The sequence below is a fragment of the Azolla caroliniana genome, unplaced genomic scaffold (genome assembly GCF_043228905.1).
Source record: "Azolla caroliniana isolate FFs.n. ecotype wild unplaced genomic scaffold, voAzoCaro1.0.p SCAF_15, whole genome shotgun sequence".
NCBI lineage: Eukaryota > Viridiplantae > Streptophyta > Polypodiopsida > Salviniales > Salviniaceae > Azolla > Azolla caroliniana.
In genome coordinates, this window is record NW_028230450.1 from 3841102 (window position 1) to 3867771 (window position 26670).

Here is a 26670-nt window from a genome sequence, read left to right on the forward strand (position 1 = left end):
GGTTCTTGTTTAATTATTTTTCGTAATGAGGATGAAAATATTTTAACATGTCATACTTGCATCGGTGGTCTAGTGGTAGGATAGTACGTTGCCGCGGTGCAAACCCAGCTTCGATTCTCGACCAATGTAATCCGTATGAAACGTGAAACTTAATATATTTAGCACTCAAGATTCCATATCTAGCGTCGAATGTCAAGCACATGGAGTGCACTAAAGATTTCAATACATGGGCATTGTAAGAATCGGATGTAGAGAATTTTGGCCGCAATGAGGGTAGGAAATAGTTTTAGCACGAGCCAATCTAGCAATGAACATGTGAGTTTGTTGATGTATAAAGAATTTCCTTAAGAGAACCTTAGACAAGTATGGCCATAAGTTGCTAAACATCATAAAGACTTGATGATGTAATTGGTTCTTGTTTCATCATTACTCTTATAGAACTTGAAAATATTTTAACACTTGCATTGGTGGTCTAGTGGTAGAATAGTACCCTGCCACGGTATAGACCCGGGTTCGATTCCCAGCCAATGCAATTCGTATGAATCCTAAAATGAAACCTACTATATATAGCACTCAAAATTCCACATCTAGCGTGAGAATATTGGCCGCAGTAACGGTACGAAGAAGTTTTCTAGCGAGCCAATGTAACGATGAACATGTGACTTTGTTGATGCGTAAAAGACATGATGACGTAATTGCTTCTTGTTTCGTTATTTTTGTTAGAGAAGATGGAAATATTTTAACATGCCATAATTGCATTGGTGGTCTAGTCGTAGAATAGTACCTTGCCACGGTTCAAACCCGTGTTCGATTCTCGGCCAATGTAATGCGTATGAATCCTAAACCTTTAATTTACTATATCCATAGCAAACAATATTCCACATTTAGCATAGAATGTCAAGCACATGGAGAGCACTAAAGATTTCAATAGATAGGCATTGTACGAATCAGATGTAGAGAATGTTAGCCACAAGGAGGGTACGAAATAGTTTTTTAATGAACCAATCTAACAATGAACATGTGAGTTTGTTGATGCGAAAAGAATTTCCCTCAGACAACTTTAGGCAAGTATCTCCAAAAGTTAAACATCATAAAGACATGATGATGTAATCGGTTCTTGTTTAATTATTTTTCTTAGAGAAGATCAAAATATTTTAATTTGTCATACTTGCATCTGTGGTCTAGTGGTAGGATAGTACGTTGCCACGGTTCAAGCCGAAGTTCGATTCTCGACCAATGTAATTCGTATGAAACCTGAAACTTACTATATTTAGCACTCAAGATTCCATATCTAGCGTTGAATGTCAAGCACATGGCGTGCACTAAAGATTTTCAATACATGGGCATTGTACGAATCAGATGTAGAGAATGTTGGCCGAAACGAGGGTACGAAATAGTTTTATAGGGAGCCAATCTAGCAATGAACATGTGAGTTTGTTGATGTATAAAGAATTTGCTTAAGAGAACCTTAGACAAGTATGGCCACAAGTTGCTAAACATCATAAAGACTTGATGACGTAATTTGTTCTTGTTTAATCATTTCTGTTATAGTACACGAAAATATTTTAACACTTGCATTGGTGGTCTAGTGGTAGAATAGTACCCTGCCACGGTACAAACCCGGGTTCGATTCCCGGCCAATGCAGTTCGTATGAATCCTAAAATTAAACTTACTATATATAGCACTCAAAATTCCACATCTATTGTGAGAACGTTGGCCGCAGTAAGGGTACGAAGCAGTTTTCTAGCTAGCCAATCTAACGATGAACATGTGAGTTTGTTGATGCGTAAAAGACATGATGACGTAATTGCTTCTTGTTTCGTTATTTTTCTTAGAGAAGATGGAAATATTTTAATATGCCATACTTGCATTGGTGGTCTAGTGGTAGAATAGTACCTTGCCACGGTACAAACCCGTGTTCGATTCTCGGCCAATGTATTGCGTATGAATCCTAAACCTTTAACTTACTATATACATAGCAAACAATATTCCACATCTAGTGTAGAATGTCAAGCACATGGAGAGCACTAAAGATTTCAATAGATGGGCATTGTACGAATCAGATGTAGAGAATGTTGGCCGCAACAAGGTACGAAATAGTTTTATAGTGAGCCAATGTAACAATGAACAATTGAGTTTGTTGATGCGAAAAGAATTTCCCTCAGACAACTTTAGGCAAGTATCGCCACAAGTTAAACATCATAAGATATGATGATGTAATCGGTTCTTGTTTAATTATTTTTCGTAAAGAAGATGAAAATATTTTAACATGTCATACTTGCATCGGTGGTCTAGTCGTAGGATAGTACGTTACCGCGGTTCAAACCCAGCTTCGATTCTCGACCAATGTAATCCGTATGAAACGTGAAACTTACTATATTTAGCACTCAAGATTCCATATCTAGCGTTGAATGTCAAGCACATGGAGTGCACTAAAGATTTTCAATACATGGGCATTGTACGAATCAGATGTAGAGAATGTTGGCCATAACGAGGGTACGAAATAGTTTTAGCGCGAGGCAATCTAGCAATGAACATGTTAGTTTGTTGATGTATAAAGAATTTCCTTAAGAGAACCTTACACAAGTATGGCCACAAGTTGCGAAACATCATAAAGACTTGATGATGTAATTGGTTCTTGTTTCATCATTTCTTTTATAGAACACGAAAATATTTTAACACTTGCATTGGTGGTCTAGTGGTAGAATAGTACCCTGCCACGGTACAAACCCGAGTTCGATTCCCGACCAATGAAATTCATATGAATCCTAAAACGAAACTTACTATATATAGCACTCAAAATCCCACATCTAGCGTGAGAATGTTGGCCGCAGTAAGGGTACGAGGCAGTTTTCTAGCGAGCCAATCTAACAATGAACATGTGACTTTGTTGATGCGTAAAAGACATGATGACGTAATTGCTTCTTGTTTCGTTATTTTTCTTAGAGAAGATGGAAATATTTTAACATGCCATACCTGCATTGGTGGTCTAGTCGTAGAATAGTACCTTGCCACTGTACAAACCCGTGTTCGATTCTCGGCCAATGTATTGCGTATGAATCCTAAACCTTTAACTTACTATATACATAGCAAACAATATTCCACATCTAGCGTAGAATGTCAAGCACATGGAGAGCACTAAAGATTTCAATAGATGGGCATTGTACGAATCAGATGTAGAGAATGTTAGCCGCAACGAGGGTACGAAATAGTTTTATAATGAACCAATCTAACAATGAACATGTGAGTTTGTTGATGCGAAAAGAATTTCCCTCAGACAACTTTCGGCAAGTATCTCCAAAAGTTAAACATCATAAAGACGTGATGATGTAATCGGTTCTTGTTTAATTATTTTTCGTAGAGAAGATCAAAATATTTTAACATGTCATACTTGCATCGGTGGTCTAGTCATAGGATAGTATGTTGCCACGGTTCAAACCCAGGTTCGATTCTCGACCAATGTAATCCATATGAAACCTGAAACTTACTATATTTAGCACTCAATATTCCATATCTAGCGTTGAATGTCAAGCACATGGAGTGCACTAAAGATTTTCAATACATGGGCATTGTACGAATCAGATGTAGAGAATGTTGGCCGCAACGAGGGTACGAAATAGTTTTAGCGCGAGCCAATCTAGCAATGAACATGTGAGTTTGTTGATGTATAAAGAATTTCCTTAAGAGAACCTTAGACAAGTATGGCCACAAGTTGTTAAACGTCATAAAGACTTGATGACGTAATTTGTTCTTGTTTCATCATTTCTGTTATAGTACACGAAAATATTTTAACACTTGCATTGGTGGTCTAGTGGTAGAATAGTACCCTGCCACGGTACAGACCCGGGTTCGATTCCCGGCCAATGCAATTTGTATGAATCCTAAAACGAAACTTACTATATAAAGCACTCAAAGTTCCACATCTAGCGTGAGAATGTTGGCCGCAGTAAGGGTACGAAGCAGTTTTCTAACGAGCCGATCTAACGATGAACATGTGACTTTGTTGATGCGTAAAAGACATGATGACGTAATTGCTTCTTGTTTCGTTATTTTTCTTAGAGAAGATGGAAATATTTTAACATGCCATACTTGCATTGGTGGTCTAGTGGTAGAATAGTACATTGCCACGGTACAAACCCGTGTTCGATTCTCGGCCAATGTAATGCGCATGAATCTTAACCTTTAACTTACTATATACATAGCAAACAATATTCCACATCTAGCGTAGAATGTCAAGCACATGGAGAGCACTAAAGATTTCAATAGATGGGCATTGTACGAATCAGATGTAGAGAATGTTAGCCGCAACGAGGGTACGAAATAGTTTTATAGTGAGCCAATCTAACAATGAACATGTGAGTTTTATGATGCGAAAAGAATTTCCCTCAGACAACTTTAGGCAAGTATCGCCACAAGTTAAACATCATAAAGACATGATGATGTAATCGGTTCTTGTTTAATTATTTTTCGTATAGAAGATTAAAATATTTTAACATGTCATACTTGCATCGGTGGTCTAGTGGTAGGATAGTACGTTGCCATGGTTCAAACCCAAGTTCGATTCTCGACCAATGTAATCCGTATGAAACTTGAAACTTACTATATTTAGCACTCAATATTCCATATCTAGCGTTGAATGTCAAGCACATGGAGTGCACTAAAGATTTTCAATACATGGGCATTGTACGAATCAGATGTAGAGAATGTTGGCCGCAATGAGGGTACGAAATAGTTTTAGCGCGAGCCAATCTAGCAATGAACATGTGAGTTTGTTGATGTAGAAAGAATTTCCTTAAGAGAACCTTAGACAAGTATGGCCACAAGTTGTTAAACATCATAAAGACTTGATGACATAATTGGTGCTTGTTTCATCATTTCTATTATAGTACACGAAAATATTTTAACACTTGCATTGGTGGTCTAGTGGTAGAATAGTACCCTGCCACGGTACAGACCCGGGTTCGATTCCCGGCCAATGCAATTCGTATGAATCCTAAAACGAAAATGCTTACTATATATAGCACTCAAAATTCCACATCTAGCGTGAGAATGTTGGCCGCAGTAAGGTTATGAAGCAGTTTTCTAACTAGCCAATCTAACAATGAAGTTCGATGATGCATAAAAGACACGATGACGCAATTTCTTCTTGTTTGTTATTTCTCTTAGAGAAGATGAAAATATTTTAACATGCCATACTTGCATTGGTGGTCTAGTTGTAGAATAGTACCCTGCCACAGTACAAACCCGTGTTCGATTCTCGGCCAATGTAATGCGTATGAACCGTAAACGTACTATAGTATTTTATACACGTGGATAAAGTGTGAGGGTTAAACGAGAGTGTAAAGAAGGGAAGGATTACTTTTCATCCTTGGGATTGAGACAACCCATTAAAGGCCAACTGTGAACTTGCCTGGGGGGGCCTTAGGTCTGGCTATAAATATGAGGCCTAGCTACCCTCATTTGGCACATGATCGACTACGTCGAGACTCTGTCCTTGTGGTGATTAACTCTTGAAGCGAGTGCCAGAATACCAAGTACGATTCGACACCACAATGGTGGTATGGAACGCCAATCAAGGTTCAAGTCCATCTCGATCCCTTCACTCAAGGGTGGTCAGATTGATCGACACCCTTCTTTCTCTCTTTCCTCTCTTTTTTTTAATAATATATTCCCTTATCTCATGCCTACATTAGGATCTAGCTCTAACAAAAAAACATCATGAAAATTGTCATGAAACCTTCTTAAGTTGTCCACCATAATATTATTTGGCTACACATTAACTAATTTCACCCATCACCTAACACATAAAGCCATTTGGTCTTGGTGGATGGTTATATCAAGGATATATTATGACATGATGGTCACATGTTATAATTGTCTTCTTGACATCACTCCTCTATAAAAGAAGTGTTTTTCTCATATAAAGAAATATGGCAACCCTCGACAAGTACCACTTACATCATGCTTACTTCTCAAAATTACATTGTTGCACCTCTCCAATGGAAGATGCATTGTTTGTCCTAATTCAACTTGTCTTTGATATGCACTTGTGCATTTTGCACAAATTACACATGAAATTGTTGCAAGTAATACACAACGAGGATCAAGGTACTACTACAATGACAATATTTTGAATATTGGTTAGAACAAGTCACAAGTGAATAGCATGTGTTGTATATCGGAAACATATGCGACCATGAGAAGGTGGAGGTATTGTATACAATGACGCAAGAAGAAGAAGAGACGCACAAGGATAGTTATCTTATTATGTAACTCTAAAACCCCTATGAATGGAAGTATGGACAATGTCAGGTGAAGACCATACCTATATGGGGGCAAGAGGTGGGTCATAATGAGCTCCCTAGTTGTAACACATCCGATGTGTTGAGGGGTTCTGTGATCGGAACCGCAACACGCCACCTCGATGGATTGAGGTAAGGGTCTTTCTCGACGGATAGAGAAGGCGCCCATGACTCGGAGTAAGAGTCGTGGGCTCCTAAGTCTACTCGATAGATGGAGAAGACACCCATGACTCAAGGTGTGAGTCATGGGTTTGTGGCATGTGTACCATTGCCTAAGTGCAATGTGAGGGATGGAATCTCTCTGAAGTGCACTCAATAAGCTAATAACTATGTGAGGGATGGAATCTCTCTAGAGTGCACTCAATAATCTAATACATATGTGACGGGTGGAATCTCTCTAGAGTGCACTCAATAATCTAATAAGGGATGGAACCCCCTAGAGTGCACTCACTTCCATAAGGTACTCATGTACCATATGGGGGGGGGGGGGGACTGACAAGAGAATGAAGAAGTATATTCTATTTTAAGCTGGATAGAGGGTGGTTGGGCGGATCCAAATAATTTCTCTCTTGTAGTCATTGATTCCCGTAAACGAAGAGCATCGACACGCGAGTCCGAACCAATCGGCGATTCACCCTTATCTCAGAAATTTCAGTGGTGTTACACTAGTAGCCCCCCTAAGACATATTTGATTGTCATTAATCGACAATCTCGCTTTAACGACTCTTCTAAGTATTAAAAAAATCTATCATCAAAATCTTTGAGTTTTAAATATATAAAACTTCCACCATTAAAATTAAAACACATATAAATCTTCTTCCCAATATAAAACAATAAGTAAGAGATCATTCCAAGCACTGTTTCGTCTCTGATTTCATCAAAGCATTAAAATTTTAGCCACCACAAATATTTTAACCACTAAAAAACACAAAATGTGTTTTGAACATACTTAAAACATCAAGTTACACAAATTTCCAGCCACAAAATGTTTCTAAGATCATAAGTTATGTAGTCTTGACTTCGGAGACCCAAATTGTCCAAAATCCAAGACCAAACCTAGAAATGAAAATTGAATCCATACAAAACAGAGATTATGGCCTATGTGGAGAGGATGGCAAATAGATTCAAAAGTTGAAGAGAGTACTAGTGTGACAATTTTCTTCAACAGAGCGAGTGGGAATTCTTTCTTCAATGGAGTGTTCATCTTGCTTATTTGCAATTCAACATGTTCCATTACATTACACACGTAGTTAGTTAGTGGGTGACCATACTCCATTGTGACCCCCGTTGTAAGTAGCAATGGCCACGGTTCAGTTCAGTTTCTTTGCCTTAAAACCAAACCAAACCAAACCATTTATATAGAACAAAAACCAAACGAAGCCGTGTATGAACACTCAAGCCATTTAAACCAAACCATTTAAGAGAAAAGGTAAACCAAATCATTTAAACCCAAACCGTTTAGGGAAAAGTTGAAACCAAACCAAACCATTTAGTACAAAATTTAAACATAACCATTTAAGTAAAACTAATTAAAAATCTAAATAATCAAATATACATTAAATTAAATAAGCGTTTAAGTAAAATTCATCAAATCAATAAAAGAAACTTTAATTAAACTAGTAAATTAAATACGCATTTAAGTTAAATTAATTAAATTAATAAAAAACCATTAAATTAATAAATAATTAAGGCAAAAAAAAAGTCAACTAGGAATACGAACAACGAACAGCAGGAGGAGCTCGTCGGGAGGCTGCACGAACAGCAGCTCGCAGTGATGGCGGTGATGACAACAGTGATGACAACAGAGGGGGCATCAACCAGCGTCTCAGAACCTGTGGAGGCTGCACGAACTGCAACTCGAAATCCTCTTGCCACCAAGGGGACGCAGGTATGTGAGGATCAAACCTCTAATGATTATGATGATGATCTAGAACAGGGGACAGAGGGGATGAATAGGTTAGGTGATAACTCAATGCAAGCTATGGGAGCCTTCGTTCTCTCCCCGGAAGAAGAATGCATCATGGAGAGTGAAATCGCAAGACTTAGACAGGAATCATTTGTGGTGAAAGTGGTGGGTAGTCGACCAAATCGCCCGTTGTTGCGTGATTGGTTGCAAAGTTGCCTGCAAGAAAACCTTGGAAGAGTGATGGACATCACATTTATGGGAAAGGGGTTCTACCATGTTACTGTGATGCCTGATACGAATATATGTAAAATTATCGAGAACAATCCATTGACATGGCACAATGCAAGAGCGTATGTATTCAAATGGAATGTGGATTTTGACATGTGTAAAGCAAATGCTTGTATAGGAAATCCAGCAGTAATAACGGCCTTTTTCCCTGGTTTACCTAAGAAATGGGAGTCCTTTCTCCCAGCCATTGGGAAGAGTATGGGAGGGCAATGTTTGGAAAAAACATTTGCAGAGAGAGTAAGTGAAATGCCGAGGATGAAATTAATTGTCTCTGATGTAAAGACCTTACCACAAACAATGGTGTTAAGCAGCAAACTCATGCCTGACCATGTACATCCAATGGAATATGCCGGACTTCCAGGGCAATGCTTTGTTTGTAGACAAATGGGGCATATGGCCCGAGAATGCCCTAGAGGTAAGGAGATCATGCATCGTAGAAATGGGAAGCATGGATGGAAAAGCCCAACAAGTTTGACACAACAGAAAAATATGAGAACAAACCATGCAATGTGGATGAATGAAGATGGATGGAAGTATATGAATAATAAAGGAAAACAAAAAATTATGCTCAGACAAGAATGGCATCAACTTAGCAACAAATATGAACTCTTAGCCATAGAGGACAATGAAAACATAGCTAATGACAAGGAAGCAAGATCAAAGGCACATTCGGAGAGCAACTTTGTGAATGTTATTAATGATATGCAGACATGGCAGTAGGAAGACAATGTTGATGCATCAAGAATGTATGGATGAGGAAGGAGAAATAAGAAATCAAAAGGATGTAAGCCCCTTGAAAGAGCAAGATAAGTCGCTAGTGACAACCCAACATATTAAGGGGATAGCAAAAATGAAAAGGCACATGCGTGCTAGAAAAGAGGAAGAGAATGGGATGGAGAAACATAAAGGTATGCGTAAACGGTCAAGAGTGAAATGGAATCCTCAATACAAAGTGACCCCCCCTATCGACTACTGGGCAACAAATCAAATTGAAACTGACAGGCAAAAAGTGGTTCAAGGAAATGTGTGGGGTTGAGATGAAGAAGGACAACATGTGTAGAATCAATATCTATAGTCATTGTGAGGACGAAGATCAAATCGTTGGACTGTCCTATATGCTGGTCGTGGGAAATAAGGAGCCCCACAACAGAGAAGAAGCACTCGGATGGTTGGAACAACAAATGGGTGCTCATGTAGATTCAACATATGGTACCGCAATAAGTGTGAAAATGAAAAGACAATGGAAAGATGCCATGCTATGGAGCTCGGGCAAGGTGAATGAGCAAGGCATATGCTATATAAATGTGAAATTTAGGAAGCTACCTCGAATGATCACGGAATTCATGGTATACCACCTTGAAATGGTGACATTAGAAGAGGATAATCTCCAAGATATGATCTTTGCGAACCTAGTGGAAGCTGAAAATGCATTGGTTGGGCCACTAAAGAGGCACGGTATATGCTAAAATGAATCTTAGCTTGCTAACATGGAATATACAAGGAATTGGTGGTAGCCAATTCCACATGAAGAACAATGTATTAGCTGCTGAAATTCAGCGATGCACGGAGGCAATAGTGCTTGATGTTATCATGGTGCAAGAGCATCACCTAGATGGGGATAAGATCGACAAAATTGGAAACATCTGCCCTGGCAGTTGGACCAATACATGGTCGGCAGCTACGGGGGACAGACAGATTCACGGGGGAGTACTCATAGCAATGAAAGCTAAGTATAATGCAACATTCACAGGCAGAGGATGTTTAGTAGAGGGTCGGGCTGTCTATATAAGGATCAAACATAGATATGGGCACTTGGGCATACTGAACATATATGCCCCAAATTCTACTACTGAAATAAAGGAATTCTGGTTGCAACTAGTGGACAAGAAACCAGATGCAGATATGTGGATCATTGGAGGAGATTTTAATATGGTGGAGCAACAAGAAGATATAAGCGGAAATGCAAATGGCACGGTGCAAGGGGCGGAAAAAGATGCATGGGATAAGTTTTGTTTAGCATATAACGTGATAGATTGTTGGAATGCATCTAACTTTCAGATGCAAAAAGAAAAATCTCTTCTATACTCTAGAGTAGGAGGAAGCGTTCATGGGAGGAGAATGTCCATGTTGGACAGATGGTATTTGGACCCTCGGCTCATAGATATGAAAGGCAAATGCATAATTTGTCCTGGAACGATGTTCTCAGACCATGCACCTATCCTGTTACATATAAAAAAAAACAGTCGATGCAATCCACATAATGTGAAGGGGAGCAAGGAGTTGGTCATGGACAATAAATGGACTAATGATATAAGAAGACTATGGTCTAATGTCAAATGGATGTATCATGATCCCGCTCATAGGCTGGCTGGGAAAATTGAGGAATGTGCATGTTTCTTTCGGAAGAAAGCAACTGAAATTAGAAAGGAGATGAAGGAGAAACTACAAAGAATGCAATGGACACTCGCTTCTATGCAGCGACTAAGAGAACAATACCTGAATAATGTATGGATTGAGGCCCAACTAGAGGAGGCAAAATGCAAACTGGATATGTATTAGAAACTAAGGACTACTAATGCCTATCGTAGTAAAGCAGTAAATTGGATGAGGGTAGGAGACCGTGTTATGAAAGGTTTTTTTGAAGCTGTAAAATGCAAAGGCTCTGGGACCCAACCTTCATGTTTGAAAAAGACAGATGGCACAATGACCACGTGCGCGAAGGAAATGCTTGGAATGGCCACGAGCTATTATATGCAACTACTGAATGTATGCAACGAGGATCATATTGAGCAGGATGCCTTTAGAAATATAATAAATAGGATACCGAAGAGAGTTTCGGCTCAGATGATGGACCGTCTAAATACCCCTATTTGTATACAAGAATTGTGGGATGCAATTTCAGATATGAACAAACAAAGTTGTGCAGGCATAGATGGACTCCCTATATATTTTTACATCAAATATTGGGATTTAATTAAGGATGACATGTTGGAAGGGATGCAATACATTATGGCTGAAGGTTTAATGCCTCCGACATTGTATCAAGGAATGATTTATTTAATTCCCAAGGATGGGAAAGATCTAACTATGCTTGATAATTGGCGACCTTTGACGATTCTCACTAATGGCTATAAGATCATGGCTAAAGTTGTAAGTAGTCAATTGAAAACGGTCCTAGGGGACATAATACATACAACGCAAACTGGCTTCCTCGAAAACCGGAGCATTGTTGACAATGTGATAACTTTTTGGGAGTATTCAGCATGGGCAGAGGAGCAAGAAGTGGACCTAGCAGTAATGTTACTCGATTTTGAAAAAACATATGATAGGATCTCATGGGAATTCCTAGAAGCAGTGATGGCTGCCCTAAGCTTCGAGCAGCAATGGATCCTTGGATTGGCTGCCTTTTATAGGGATGCTTCCAGCCAGGTTTTAATGGCTGGAAGCTTGGGGAAGAGCTTTAGGATGACACGATCGGTACGCCAGGGATGCCCATTGGCCTCGTACCTATTCATTATTGCAGCGGAAGTGTTGCATTATCAGATTAGTGATAGATATTGGCAAATACAAGGCCTTCCCCTACCCGAGGATGCAGGAATGATGCTTGATACAGAATATGATGATGATACAACAATTTATGTTAAGGGGGATGCAAACAACTTGGACAGACTACAAAGTGCAATAAATGAGTTTTGTAGGGGGTCATGTGCGAATATAATTTGGAATAAATCAGTGGGCATTTGGATTAGCAATAAGCCTGTGGTCAATTGGGCTCCAGACCCTAATTTCAGATGGTTGAGGAGAGGAGAAGCTACTAGATACTTGGGTTTCAAAATCGGGATGGACATTGATCGCTCAGAACACTACACTCTACTTGTGGACAAAATAAAAGTGAAGTTAATATGGTGGAATGCAAGAAAATTATCCTTTGCAGCCAAGATTGTGATTGCAAATCAGGTGCTAATGGCCACAATATGGCATACTGTGGCATGTTGGATAATCGCACCCAAGTCGATGAAATTGATAAAAAGGTTGATCAGAAATTTCTTATGGGGGGGCACCGAGGAAAAACATGCTTGTGCAAAGGTTGCATGGACTACACTCATAAAAGATAAACGTGAAGGTGGGGTGGGACTAATAGATCCTGTGGTGCAAACGAAGGCTTTGCTCGGCAAATTGGTGGTCAGGAGCTTGCAACCACCCGAGGCACCTTGGAAAATTCTCTGGCGACGCAGATGGAATATGTGGTTGCCAAGACATGGTGGGAGTTGGCCAAGTAGCCCTTTTTGGGGGTTTGTGCCTGAAATGCGACCCAAATACCGGGGATGTACACAGAGTATATGTGTTGTTGGAATTATGAAGGCATGGAATGGAATAAGAAAGGGAATCGTTTGTAGGTGGAGAAATGATGCATATGCTCGAATGTACATGCCTATTGTTTGGAACCCATTAATTAGAGATGTGGATGGGCTGATGATAGGACAAAAAACAGGTTTCAAATGGGCCAATTTAATCAATGCCCAAGGGAATACATTGGCAAATTGGAAGAGATTTCTACGTAATGATGTGGGCACTCAAAAGGCTAGAATATGGAGGATAAACAGGGGTAAATGCATGCTAATGAGGATTACAGATGCCTTTGCACGCAGCGGGCAAATCTTGGAAGAAGCAGCCATAAGCCCCTCTGAAATGGAATGGACAGGACTCATCGATGCTGAAAATTATGTAATTGGAATTAAGGGAATGAAAGCCAACTCTAATGAGGCATGCTACTACAAAATAGATCATAGAAGGGTAATATGTGAGCAACCAGCCTATCAAAGTGAAAGGCCAATTAGGTTGCTTGCAAAAAATGGAAAGGCTATGATAGTTGACCCCAAACCAAGTGAGCTCAAACCAACGACGGTGTGTTGGCCGATAGAAGGGAATTCAAATCAGCTATCATGGGACCCTGCGATGTATTTCTGGAAAACTCAAGGTCCAAGTGATGGTGCCAAGTTGGTGCAATTTTTCAAGTACAACACGAAAATCGAGAGGCAAATTATCCTAAAACAAGAACACCAAGATATTGCAGCTCGTAAATTTTGGATACAAGAGGGCATTAGTGAAAGGAGATTAGCTAAATTCTGGAAAATGATATGGCATGACAGCGGTGACCGCAAGATAATGATGTGCTTATGGCTTATTGTGCATAGAGCCTTGCCAGTAGGGGCATGGGCTAAAGGCCCCAATGTAGACCCAAGATGTAGTGCATGTGGACAACTAGAAAGCATTTCCCATTGTCTTTGGGAATGTCATGAGGCTATGGTAGTATGGAGAAGGGCATTACGATTGCTTTGCCATGCCTCTAGCTCATTTACCCTCAATTGGGGACATGCTTGTTGGAATTGTCTTGATGATGACGTAGAGAATTTTGATAGCACATGTACAACTATGTACAAAGGGGAGAATGGGACTATTCGAGTGATCGTTGGTAAAAGTGCACCTAGAAGTAATGCCCAGAAGCAGAAAATTGTAGATCTATGGATGTTGTTAGCACCCATTATCATATGGAACATTTGGACCGCAAGATGTACCAGGGTATTTTCAGCAAACAAACGGCCTCCAACAGAATCTATTAAGCTAATATGGCACATGCTAATAACTACATTGAGGGCCCAATATGAGCGGATTGATGGAATAGATGATGCTTCAGATTTAATGAGACTGAAATTCAGAAAACGATGGTGTACTACACCGATGGCTACAGAAATTGGAGTGGAGATACGATGGCAATACGTAGTACCGAGATGGTTGTTCCCCCCTCCCATTAGATGATAGAGGGGCGTGAATGACACAACAAACATGGAGAACAAACATATGGGCTATTTAGTGTAAGATAAATATGTGATGTAGTCCATACGGAAGTAGGTAATGTCTAAAGTTGTGTATTGTATGTCATTTTAACTAATGGAGTATATTCTTCTTTTGGAAAAAAAAACAAAAAGTCAACCAAAAACCAATAAACCTTTAAACCAAACCATTGAAACCGATAAACCCGAGTTTTAGAACCGAACCGAACCGTTTATTAAAAATCGAAACCAAACCATTAATTTATTGTGGAACCAATAAACCGTTAAAAGCATGACTTACGGTTTGGTTCGGTTCGGTTCGGTTGGAGCCGAAACCGTGCCCATTGCTAATAATTTGTAAGTAGTGTTTTTCGCACAGATATACTAATTGTATGTTTTCACCAGAAGAAGAAGAAGAAGAAGAAGACGAAGAAGAAGAAGAAGGAGAGAGAGAGAGAGAGAGAGAGAAAGGCCTTTCTCTCTGAAAGGCTTGACCCCTGTTCTGTGACTCCTTCCTTCTGCCACCGTCGCCATCACCACATCCATCCATCCATCCATCCATCCATGGAGCGTCGACACATCGTCGCATTGCAGTGTGCTTCCATTGCTCTGCTCTCTGTCTCTCTCCTGCATTTCTACCGAACCCGGCGTAGAAACCTTCGCAGGGCTTCTCTAGAACGTGTCAAAGATCTTCTCAATTGGAACAGAGAGCTAGAAGGCCTGGAAGAAGGAGACGAAGACGAAGACAATGAAGCAGATGCAATAGCAGAAGAAAAAAATGTGAGGGGTCGGACTTCTCATATCTGTACTTCTAATAGCAATAAGGAGACGAAATCATGTGGTAGTTGTAAACCTAAATTACCATCTTCTCGTCGTAAAAGGAAAGAGGAAGGTTCAGTTAAGCATCAAAATCGGGCAAATCGAGTCTTGAATTTGCCCGAGAAGCGAACATTAGCTGAAAATCCTATTGTCTTGGATGTCAAGTCTCTTAATTCTATCCAAGGTAAAGTTATTTATGCTTCTCAAACCGGTCGTAGTAAGGCCTTAGCTGAAAAACTTGTTCGAGATCTCTTAGTTGAGAATGCTCAAGTTGAGCTATTGGACCCTTTGTCTTATGAACCCGAAGACTTAGCTCAAGAGAAGTTTGTTGTCTTTGTTGTCTCGACATGGGAGAATGGCTTAGCGCCAGATCATGCTTCTTTTCTTGGAAGATGGTTAGAAGAAAGTTCTGCCGATTTTAGGGTCAGTTCTTGGCTCCTAAATCAGTGCAAATATGCCATTTTTGGAATAGGTAGTAGTGCTTATGGCTCTTCATATAATATGGTTGCTAGATCCTGGGATCAGCATATGTCAGAACTTGGGGCAAGTAGGATACTTGATAGAGAAGAAGGAGACGAAGATGAAGGTTTGGTGGATGAAAAATTCAAGGAATGGACGGAAAAGCTCATTAGAAAGCTGAAGTCTCTCAATGGGTCTCCATTACAAGTGGTTCATGAAGAAGGAAATATCGATGATGCTATCGATAGTGACGATGAAGATGAAGATGAAGATGATTATGATAAAGATGAAGATGAAGATGACAAAGAGAATATGGAAGAAGAGTTGGTTGATGTAGAAGATATTGGAGGGAAGTTTGATGTATCGGGGAAAAAAGATAACGTGCTTCTAGAAAATGGTAAACAAAAAATATATAGAAGGAAGAATCAAAGCAAAGTAGTTCCAAGTTTGGACAATGGAAATCAAGGACCAAAGGAAATGGTGACCCCAACCATTCGTGCAAATTTAGAAAAGCAGGTTTGACATCATGCCACTATCTATTACTAGGAAATTTCATGGTCTATATATGGATGCTTGTTTCCAATATTTGGTTATGGTGGCTATGCAGGGATATAAAATCATTGGTTCACATAGTGGTGTGAAGCTTTGTAGATGGACTAAGTCACAGCTCCGAGGACGTGGTGGATGTTATAAGCATTCATTTTATGGCATTGAAAGTCATAGGTAAGAATTTTATGCTTGGCATTCGAGAATGTTTTGTTACTAATCAGCAGTCTCCTTTTCATGTGTTAAAAATTGGAAAGCATGAAAAAAGACTGCGAATCGGATATTTGTATATTTTATAGGATTTGTAGTTTTCAAATATTTCCAGCCCATGCTCCTTTATAGTTCTATTTTTTCTGATAATTCGATTTACCTAATTTTGTGCTACTTGACATGGTAAAGATTAAAATGTTTGTAAAAGAAACCCTGTTTGGCTAAGCTAGTTTGTATATTTGACCACAGGTGTATGGAGACGACACCAAGCCTAGCATGTGCTAACAAATGTGTGTTTTGTTGGAGACATCACACGAATCCTGTTGGCAAGACGTGGAAGTGGAAAATGGACGACCCTATCGAGATTGTTGAAGCTGCATTAGACAAACATATTAAAATGGTCAAACAGATGAAAGGTGTTCCTGGTGAGACTTGAAAGTGAAGTTTTCATATCTATATATGATCTTTGCAAAAATGGAAACACTTTGTTCATTTATGGAGTGTCTGTGCATGTGTTGCATCACAGGCGTTAGTCAAGACCGCTTGATCGAAGGAATTAACCCCAGACATTGTGCCTTATCTCTGGTTGGGGAACCTATCATGTACCCTGAAATTAATAAGCTAGTAAGAGAGTTGCACAAACGCAGGATTTCAACATTTCTCGTTACCAATGCACAATTTCCAGATTGCATCGAAAATCTGGATCCGATCACACAGGCATGAATATTGAGAGTTTTGTTTGTTATAGAAGTTGTTCTACATTGTGAATCTTGATATTATCTCTAGAAAAGCTCACAGGAGGACATGTATACCCATCTTAAATTGGCACTTTTGGCATTATCAGCTCTATGTCAGTGTTGATGCAGCTACCAAGGAACGGCTTAAGGCTATCGATCGACCACTTTTTGCAGATTTCTGGGAGCGCTTTGTAGTAAGCAGTTTGCTGTTATTGTTTTGAGCATGAAAATTTCTTGGTGCTATGCATAACATGAAATCACTTTTGTTGTATTTTTCTCTGAAATTTGAATAGTTTTTTACTATCAAAATGATTATTAGGGTAATATACTAAGCTTAAAACTTATTTCATTTTTTTGTATTTTGTTTCCTGTGATGAAATATCTGGATCTTTTAGAATCGTAATGTCATAAGCATAGATGAAAATATGTTAGTCTGAAACATGGAATTGAATTTGAAGATTATGAGCACATGCTAGTCTGAACCGTACAATCTATAATATCAGATTCCACCCCATATGGGATCTGTCGACAAACTAATTCATCAGAAAACATACATGGCATCTGGTCAGGTCGACAAGAAGTCCTTACCCTCTTTTCTTCAGCTCGATTGTCTCTGTTCTTTGCTAGGATCCAGTCATAGGGTTCTTTAGGTGGATTTCTTGATCGCAACCTGCTGCCTAGTAACGTGAATCTGGAATCCCTGTAATTGCTTTCTTAAGTCTCATGAAGAAACCTATGCTAATGAGACAACATGGCCCATTTCACTATATCTCTCCCTCAAAGTTGATCATTTATCTGTAAAATTTGTAAGCAATTTACATGTCATGTTTCCGGAAAATGGTGGATGATCTATGATTTTCATCTTGTACTCACTCCATTACAATATTTCATCACTGAGGGGAATAGTGATTGCTGAATTCCCTTGTATTGTGCTAACAGGATTCATTGAAGGCCCTTAAAAACAAACATCAGAGAACTGTTTACAGACTAACCTTGGTTAAAGGATGGAACACTGAAGAAATTGAAGGATATGCAAGTCTTCTAGAAATTGGGGAACCAGACTTCTTAGAGATCAAAGGAGTGACCTACTGTGGGTCGTAAGTTATCTTCACATCTATATGCTTTGTGTAGATTGGTATGCATAAGAAATGAGAATCCTTTGTTTCAGATCAACCACATCAACCTTGACAATGGAGAACGTTCCGTGGCATGAAGATGTCAAGAATTTTGCAGAGGCTATTGCATCAAAGAGCAATGGTAAATATGAGCTGGCATGTGAGCATGCACATTCCTGTTGTGTGCTCCTAGCAAATGCTAAGAAGTTTAAATTGAATGGCTCCTGGTATACATGGATAGACTATGAAAAATTCCATGATTTGGTACTCTCTCTCTCTCTCTATCTATCTATCTTTACAGCATTTTAGTGTTACATTTATATACTTAATGTATTCAGATGCTCTAAGTGGGACTTAAATGGAGCTACTGATATTCACTGCATAGCTTGCCTATTTCTCCTTTCGAAATAATTTTATATCATTCATATAAGTTTTACATTAATATACTTCGACATGTTGAGGTGCACTAAGTGGAATTCAATTGAGAGGCTAGAGCTACCGATATCCACTGAGTCTTTCTTTTGGACATTATTATACATCATGCCATTCAAGTGTTGAATTGACATACTTGCCATGTTTAGTTGCTCACATAGCTTGTCTAATGTTCCGTTGGAAATTTTAGTAAAAACTTTCTATGTTCTTGGCAGGTTGCTGGTGGCTCTCAGTTCTCTAGCGAAGATTATATGGCTCAAACTCCAGCATGGGCTGTTTATGGTTCTGCTGAGGGTGGGTTTGATCCAAATGAAGTTCGTGTGAAAAAGGAACGCCGACATGGCGTTTCGAAACCTGTTTCTGGAGGCTGTACTTAAAACACAATTTTGTGGTATAGGTAAAAAATTAACATTATAGTGGTCTCAGGGCGTTTTCCATTTGAGGTAGACATTTAGTAACTACAATTTTTTTGTGCTAAGTTTCGAGGTGCATGTAAGATTCGATTTGATAACAAATTTTGTGGCCGTTGATTGAAGATTTGAAGGCTCAAGTTGTTTTAGAAAGGTTCTTCGAACAGTGTTGTGTTCCCAGCTGTGAATAAGGACCTAAGTTCAAGGTGAAAGAAATAATCTGCATCTGTGGATCAGACTGTACGTGAGCTGTATATATTGAATGAGAATAAATTGTTATTTTTAGTTGACCTCCATCTGGCATATTTAGATGCAAGTATGTTAATGACATTAAAGCATATGGATGTCTGAATCAGATGATTTTGATTCAGAAACCATTTCTCAATTTCTTCAATATAATGTGGTTTGCTTTGTACCATGCCCTCTACTTTGAAAAACCATGTGAGATACTTTCGATGTAAAAAATTATGTACCTACCTACATGCATAAAGGAGGATCAGTGGAATTCAGTCATAAACAGGGTAAGCGTGATTATGTACCAGCACAAGGGAAGGGGAGGAAGATGAATATAGAGAAGATTCTAATATCAGAGAGAGAATATTTAGAAATTTTTGTTTGTGCTCCAGAGGAAAGTGGATTAAGAAATGAGATAGTTTTGTGGCTATAACTGTATTATTTTATTGGATGTAGGTGGATGGATATAAATTGAATTGAAAGATGTGTGCATATTGTGATTTTTTGAGAGGGCAATATTTTGTTGGTAAGGGCTTGCTTGACAAATCTGTTTGTCGTCCTGTGAAAGACATACTAGCTAGACGTTGTACATATCGAACAAGAGATTCATAATCTTACAGTTTACTGAAGGAGGAATCTCTTTTTGGTGCAATGGTGATTGTGGAAAAACGTTATGTGCTACATTTATTGTCAAAACATCATATTAAAGGAATGGTTTTTATACGAACTTTTCCTATACATTTGGAGTTTTTCCTTGATGGAAGTCTAGAGCATCAACTAACTATTATGTATTTGCTCATACCTTCAGTTGTACTGGCAGATTCATTGCCATTAAACAATTGTATACAAATTTGAGAATATGATGCAAGTGTAGTTGCAATATAACGACCTTATCTTGTAAACTTTTCACTTAAACAATGATCATCAATCATGGATTCATCATGGCAATGAGTGATGATAATTAGATTCCTCCATTTATAGTGCCTCTTAATAATGATATGGAGAGTAAAACGCAAAATCATGTGTCTTAAATTTGGAATGTTGCGTTGCTGAATAGCTACATCAAATCACGAACACATGAAGAAGTTCTCATGTGAGAATTAGTAATTCAAATCAGGAGGGGAACTAAAAATTTGAACTAGTTGGAGATATTATGGTGTCATATGGCAGATTCACGTTATACACTTGCTAGAAGGAGGTATGAAAGGTATGGCTCTAACACTAGAGGGGGGGGATATGGATGGTGCGTGAGTCACACCGTAAGAGGTGTTGCCAAAAGGAAGGGTTAACTGGTGAATGAAATTGTAAAGAAACAGGTATGATTCTTGTGTAGCGGAATAGGTGTGAACTGTGTGTGTGTATGAGAGAGAGAGAGAGAGAGTGAGTGAGAGAGAGAGACAAGGAGTAAGACACAGAGTATATGCAAGGTAGATTATATTAACAAAGGAGAAAGACTCAACATTGTACAAGGTGGGAGGAGGGTGCTTTATATAGTCACCCTCTCTCTTCATTAACTGCAAGACTCATGGAGCATGGGGAATGTGAAAGCTAATAAGTTATGTGTCATAGAATATGATTCTATGACTCATAATAAATGATAGAATACAACGTGGTGACATAATGGTGACTCTTGACCGTTGGAGTGTCTATTCACTCTCAAGGTGAGTTCACACACTAGACCAAGTTGAGCTTGATTCTCAACAAAAAAGAATAACCATGAAAGGGCGAGAAACAAAGAAATATTAATAGTCTTTTAAGAGGCCCAAAATGGCCTATAAGACCAAAAACAAGAGATTCCATTCGTAAGTGTTGTCTCATCTTTGAGAACAACAAACCACAATAAATGTTCGTCAATACAAACTTCAAAGAGAGAGAGAGAGAGAGAGAGAGAGAGAGAGAGAGAGAGAGAGAATAAGATAAAAAGATACTAAAGAATCTTGTTATTGGCACATGTAAGATTCCCAAGCTAGATAGCTTGTAATTTTCGTCTTCGAAAGAACTCTAGCATAGGTCAATCGAGAATGCCGAGGCTAGAGATAGATTCACACACACACACATGCACGCGCACGCACACACATTGATTGAAGGAGATGAGAACAAAAACAACACATGCACGTGCACACACGCACATTGGCAGATAGAGATACAAACATAATCAACACTTTGGTGGTGATGGAGATGGAGATGAAGATGATGGAGATGGTGTGAATGAAGAAGAAGATGAAGAGTCCATTCCACTTTTGGCACCCCTCTTTCCGTTTTTTGGTCTATAATTCCTTTTATCTTTTTGCTTTAACTGATTTGTTAGACTCTTAACACTTTACATTCCATTACATTTCCATTTCGTTTTTGTTTTTGTTTTTTGTTTGGGAAGCTCTAAGGTTCTCTCTAACAAACTCAAACTCTTTATGAAATAAGTATAATAAGATTTGTATATAAATTATTACAGAAATAAAATAACAGCGAATTTAGGGCTTCTTTGCATCGCCCGCACGTTTTGTGACGTTCGGGAATTGAATAGAAGATCTAAATGATTAAAATTTGTAAAAAAGGAATTTAAAAATAAATAAATAAATAGATTATATATATATATCGTCGAAAAAAATTCTGAGCAGACAGAAATCACAGAAAAAACTGTTGAGGAAATTATTGCTGTTTTTTGTTTTCGGATTGCTTCTGTTTTGGTGTTTGTATGTATGGATCTGATGATTGGCTCTGATGATCACGATCGTCCTCCTCCTGCTTCGGTTGATGATGATCGTATTTATATTAATTTCGCCAATGGCAATATCATTCCAGCAATCCCTAATCCCTCTCCTCCTCATAACAATGTCCTCCTCCTCTCCGATTCTCAGCTCCTCGATGCCATGGAAGCTGAATTGCGCTTAGCTTACAAGATGGTACTGCTACAGCGATTCCCATCCATTCCTTACTGTTAAATTTTTATTTTTTGTCCATTGATTCGCTCAACTTTGCGTGCTTAAATCTGAATGAGAACCTTCTTTCTGCATCCGTGGAATTATTAACTAAAAGTTTGACATAATGAACCAACGAATGGAATTGAAACTGTTAAATTTTATTTTATTCTTTTATCCATTGATTCACTCAACTTTGCGTGCTTAAATCTGAATGAGAACCTTCTGCATCCGTGGAATTATTAACTAAAATTTTGACCTAATGAACAAACGAATGGAAATGGAATTGAAACTGTTAAATTTTATTTTATTTTTTTATCCATTGATTCACTCAACTTTGCGTGCTTAAATCTGAATGAGAACCTTCTGCATCCGTGGAATTATTAACTAAAAGTTTGACCTAATGAACCAACGAATGGAATTGAAACTGAACTGAGATGAGAACGGATGGATCATGGCAGGTGGAAGAGCTGAAGCAGGCGCCACGGCATAATAAGAGCTACAATTCTAGGTCACGGAGGGGAATGAATGGAAATGGTAGAAGGAGTGGTAGTAGCAGTGAGGCTATGGCGCTGAATATAGCGAAGCCATGCTGTTTCTGCAGCGGCAGCACTACAACCGCCGCCGCCATGGCAAGTCATGAAATGATGGTTCAGACGATGAGCAGGAGCGGCTCGGATCAATTCCCGTCGCCAGATTCGACGGCGCAGATGCGCAGCAGCGCCACCACTACGCCGCCGCGACGATCTTCCTCCACTTCTTCTTCTTCTCCCTCGTCTTCCCGCCTCCTCCTCCTCAGTAATAGTAGTAATCTGACGGTGCGCCATTTTTGTAATTTCAGCATATATTTTCTTTTCCCTCCATTTTTTCGTTACTACTTATAATGTGATAGATGGTTGGTAGTTATATTGGAAATTCATCCCTACTTACTGACATGATTTAGATTGTACTTCCTGTATGATTTGAACACGTTTTGAGTTCCTTATGTGTGTACGCATATTATGCATCTGAGAGTGCGCGCACGGAGCAATACTCCACACATATTATTCGTAAATGGATCATTTGCAATGGAGGGATTAAGTATCTAGCTCATATTAAGGGTTCATTAACAGAAGTAATGGATTGAACTAATCCAGAATGCATAAATTTGCTATTGTTTTCGTTGCATATTGTGTAATCCCAAAATTAGGGCGGCGTAGGAGATGGGACGGTTTTTAGGGTTTCAATAGAGGAAGTGTGTTTAGTAGTATCATCCATGGAGGCTTTTAAAAACAGTCTGGTGAATTTTTAAAATAGTATAAGGCCTTAAATGAATGTGAGCGATGAATTCTTGGAGCACTTTTATAGAGTAATGCACTTATAGTCTTGAGATATTCCATGGTTTCAGAAAATTGGATTTGTTTAATTACCATTCAATGTCAAGTCCATGTAATTAGCGAGCACTTTTAATGTATTGGTTGCCTCAAACTAATCTAAACTTTACCATAACTCCAGGTTGCTCAGAAGCTTTTCGACACGCGAATGGAGACTGTTTCCACAGGGTTGAACCCAGATGGTTTGATGCTAGCAGTAGACAAGTTCCTCTCTTCCCCTAATTACAGTTGATGTGCAAATTAAGGAGATTACAGGTCCAATTAGGATCTAATTGTGATGTGCTTATAAATATCTACCCATCTAAGCCAAATGATGCCTTTAATCCTCCCAGAATGTCGAAAGTAGAGAGAAATAATGGCAAGGCTAAGTTTCTTTAAATCTAATCCAAGTTCTGATAATTATATATTACAATGTATCTGTCGACACTGTATTTCAAGTAAATTAAACAATGGCCACCCGATTAGTAACAGAAAATGCTCTTTACATTGTGAAGAAGACAATCAGTTAACACATTGAATAAGGTTGTGCTGTTATCCCTCTCCCTAAACGAATAGAAATCTTAATTATGTATACACGAACATGTTGCATATGGCCTCGCATATAGCAGCTTGGATATGGCCGGGCTATGGTTTTAGATAGGGTTTAGAGATTTATACCAAAGAATATTGAGTAATGTTTGAACATAATTAGATGCATTTCTAATTAGATCGGATATAGAAAGTTATACCAAAGACTCAAGAGTATTGAGTAAATTAATGTTTGAACATACTTAGATGCATCTAATTGGATCGGATTTAGAGATTTATACCAACGAGTATTGAGTAATGTTTGAACATAATTAGATGCATCAATTTAGATCGGATTTACAGACATTAATACACAAGAGTATTGAGTAATGTTTCAACATAATTAGATGCATCAGATTAAATCAGATTGAGAGATTTATACCAAAGAGTATGAGTAGTGTCTGAACATATTTAGGTGCATCAAGTTAGATCGAATTTAGAGATTAATACCGAATATTATGATCACCACTCAACAAGATTTAGGAATTGACAAAGGGAATTTATAAATATGAGTAAATGGAGTCGGAATTATAACAAAATTAGGGAATGGACGAAGTTTTGGCATGGTGCAGAGAGCCTTAAATCGTAATTGGTGAATCTTAAGATCTGGATTAATTAATTCAGTGTCTCTTCAACAATGTATTAAGTGACAGAATTAGAAGTAAGAATTACTTTACAGGATTAAGAAAAGGGAGGTTTCAGCAACAGAAGTATGCCACCGATTTTTACTGCCGGTGCGTGAAAATTAATACTCAAACCATTAAACAATCGAAAGCAAAAGACTTAAATACTCGAACCATTAAACAATCGAAATCGAACCATTAAACAATCGAAAGAAAAACACTTAATACTCGATCCATTAAACAATGGAAAGAAAAAAAACGTCATACTCGAGCCATTAAACAATCGAAAGAAAAAAACTTAATACTCAAGCCATTAAACAATCGAAAGTATATGTATATATTTATTTATTTTTAGATTTAATGTTTAACGATTGACGAAGATGTTAATGTGATATGCTGTCATTACACAGACTAAGATTAGGCATATATGGTTGACACTAATTATGGATCAATGGCGGCTATAATTGGGGGGTATGTACTACAGGCAATGGATTTTGGATTCGATTGGATTGGATTGATTTGTATTTACTCCTGGTGGTGTCCACTGTGATGGTCATGGCCTGATGCATTTGGGGAGGTATGATGATGATGATGGTCATGGTGGCTAGATTGATGGCCATCATGCTGAGGCTTGGACGCCTGATGCTTCTTCGATTTCCTCTTGTGGCCTGCACGGGCAGAGGCAGGGCGTTTCTTCGAAGCAGCAGCAGAAGAAGAAGAAGCAGACCTGGATGAGGCCTTCTTCTTCCCTTTCTGTGCTGCTACTTTCCGCTTCTTCGTGCCGCCCGCCTGATAATTTCCCACAGACATCATCATCATCATCATCATGAAAAGCCATAGATATGGAGTCAATTCTTCTTTATGATCCCATGGGAAATGCTTAATTTTTAGTCCATTTCTCAGAGAATGAATTAAGACCAAAGAATCAACCAAATTTAAAACAAACAGGTTAATTTTTAGTCCATTTCTCAGAGAATTAAGACGAAAGAATCAACGAAATTCAAAACAAACAGGAACTTAAATTTTTGGTCCATTTCTCATAGAATTACGACGAAAGAATCAACGAATTCAAAAAACACATGTAAATTTTAAAGAATTATGACGAAAGAATCAACCAAATTCAAAACAAACAGATCAATTTTAGTCCATTTCTCAGAGAATGAATTAAGACGAAAGAATCAACAAAATTTAAAACAAACAGGTTAATTTTCTGTCCATTTCTCAGAGAATTACGACAAAAGAATCAACAAATTTAAAACAAACAGGTTAATTTTATTCCATTTCTCAGCGAATTAACACGAAAGAATCAACAAATTTTAAAACAAAAAACAGGCACGCAAACACAAACGATCCCCGAAGGCACATTCAAGATGGTTTTTCTGTAAGAAGGAAAGGGATCATTAGAAATATGTATTGGGAGTTTTTTTTTACCTTGACTTTGTGGGGTTTGGAGGCGAGTTTCTTCTTGGCAGAAGGAGAAGCAGAAGCCTTCATCTTTCGAGCAGGAGCCATGGATACTAACTAATGCGTATCTTCTTCCTGTATATGAGAGGTACTTTGGCAACGAATCAGAGCAAAATTAGGGCAAAGCTTTAAATTATGTTAATCTCAGAACACTCAGGGATTAATCAACTAAACTCCTGATGAAATTCGGATGGGAAGGATTGAGAGATTATATATATATATATGTATATATATATGTATGTATAGCTGATTCTTCTTCTGAAGGATCGAAAGGGTTGGAAGGAGCCAACCGTCACGTGACCCCTCGCCAATAACCGTCACGTGATTAATTTAATTCCTCCATAACCGTCAACCCACGTCCCTTGACTCCTCCTCTTTTGCATGCCTCTTACATTATTATTATTATTATTATTATTATTATTATTATTATTATTAGAT

At 38.5% G+C, this 26670-nt stretch overlaps 3 protein-coding genes and 4 non-coding genes across 7 annotated transcripts; 6 read left to right on the top strand and 1 right to left on the bottom strand.

Moving 5' to 3' along the window:
• Positions 1-461: 461 nt before the first annotated feature.
• TRNAG-GCC (transfer RNA glycine (anticodon GCC)) lies at positions 462-532 on the top strand. The gene has a single exon. It is a non-coding gene; the product is annotated as a tRNA-Gly (tRNA).
• Positions 533-1574: 1042 nt separating this feature from the next.
• TRNAG-GCC (transfer RNA glycine (anticodon GCC)) lies at positions 1575-1645 on the top strand. The gene has a single exon. It is a non-coding gene; the product is annotated as a tRNA-Gly (tRNA).
• Positions 1646-3798: 2153 nt separating this feature from the next.
• Positions 3799-3869, top strand: TRNAG-GCC (transfer RNA glycine (anticodon GCC)). Its single transcript has one exon. It is a non-coding gene; the product is annotated as a tRNA-Gly (tRNA).
• Positions 3870-4910: 1041 nt separating this feature from the next.
• TRNAG-GCC (transfer RNA glycine (anticodon GCC)) lies at positions 4911-4981 on the top strand. Its single transcript has one exon. It is a non-coding gene; the product is annotated as a tRNA-Gly (tRNA).
• Positions 4982-14870: 9889 nt separating this feature from the next.
• On the top strand, positions 14871-19341 carry LOC147854398 (flavodoxin family protein / radical SAM domain-containing protein). Its single transcript, XM_087331193.1, has 8 exons — positions 14871-16122; positions 16214-16329; positions 16612-16787; positions 16889-17079; positions 17207-17293; positions 18039-18196; positions 18268-18478; positions 18862-19341. Exons 1-8 carry the CDS (start codon positions 14893-14895, stop codon positions 19021-19023), a joined length of 2331 nt encoding a protein of 776 aa, XP_087187319.1. The 5' UTR covers positions 14871-14892; the 3' UTR covers positions 19024-19341.
• A 2645-nt stretch (positions 19342-21986) lies between these two features.
• LOC147854399 (uncharacterized) lies at positions 21987-23866 on the top strand. Its single transcript, XM_087331542.1, has 3 exons — positions 21987-22190; positions 22667-23023; positions 23700-23866. The coding sequence occupies exons 1-3, from the start codon at positions 21987-21989 to the stop codon at positions 23808-23810; spliced, it is 672 nt and encodes a 223-aa protein (XP_087187668.1). The 3' UTR covers positions 23811-23866.
• A 1275-nt stretch (positions 23867-25141) lies between these two features.
• On the bottom strand, positions 25142-26280 carry LOC147854400 (uncharacterized). Its single transcript, XM_087331511.1, has 2 exons — positions 26200-26280; positions 25142-25557 (listed from the first exon to the last, which is right to left on the bottom strand). The coding sequence occupies exons 1-2, from the start codon at positions 26278-26280 to the stop codon at positions 25294-25296; spliced, it is 345 nt and encodes a 114-aa protein (XP_087187637.1). The 3' UTR covers positions 25142-25293.
• Positions 26281-26670: the final 390 nt, after the last annotated feature.

Excerpts from the sequence above, each read along its gene's own strand:
- LOC147854398 (XM_087331193.1), top strand. The coding sequence starts at position 14,893 with ATGGAGCGTCGACACATCGTCGCATTGCAGTGTGCTTCCATTGCTCTG. Across the intron at positions 16,123-16,213 it reads GTGCAAATTTAGAAAAGCAG|GGATATAAAATCATTGGTTC; the intron begins GTTTGACATCAT and ends GTGGCTATGCAG. Across the intron at positions 18,197-18,267 it reads GGAGTGACCTACTGTGGGTC|ATCAACCACATCAACCTTGA; the intron begins GTAAGTTATCTT and ends CCTTTGTTTCAG.
- LOC147854399 (XM_087331542.1), top strand. The coding sequence starts at position 21,987 with ATGGATCTGATGATTGGCTCTGATGATCACGATCGTCCTCCTCCTGCT. Across the intron at positions 22,191-22,666 it reads TGCGCTTAGCTTACAAGATG|GTGGAAGAGCTGAAGCAGGC; the intron begins GTACTGCTACAG and ends GGATCATGGCAG. Across the intron at positions 23,024-23,699 it reads GTAATAGTAGTAATCTGACG|GTTGCTCAGAAGCTTTTCGA; the intron begins GTGCGCCATTTT and ends CCATAACTCCAG.
- LOC147854400 (XM_087331511.1), bottom strand. The coding sequence starts at position 26,280 with ATGGCTCCTGCTCGAAAGATGAAGGCTTCTGCTTCTCCTTCTGCCAAG. Across the intron at positions 25,558-26,199 it reads CCAAACCCCACAAAGTCAAG|GCGGGCGGCACGAAGAAGCG; the intron begins GTAAAAAAAAAC and ends GGAAATTATCAG.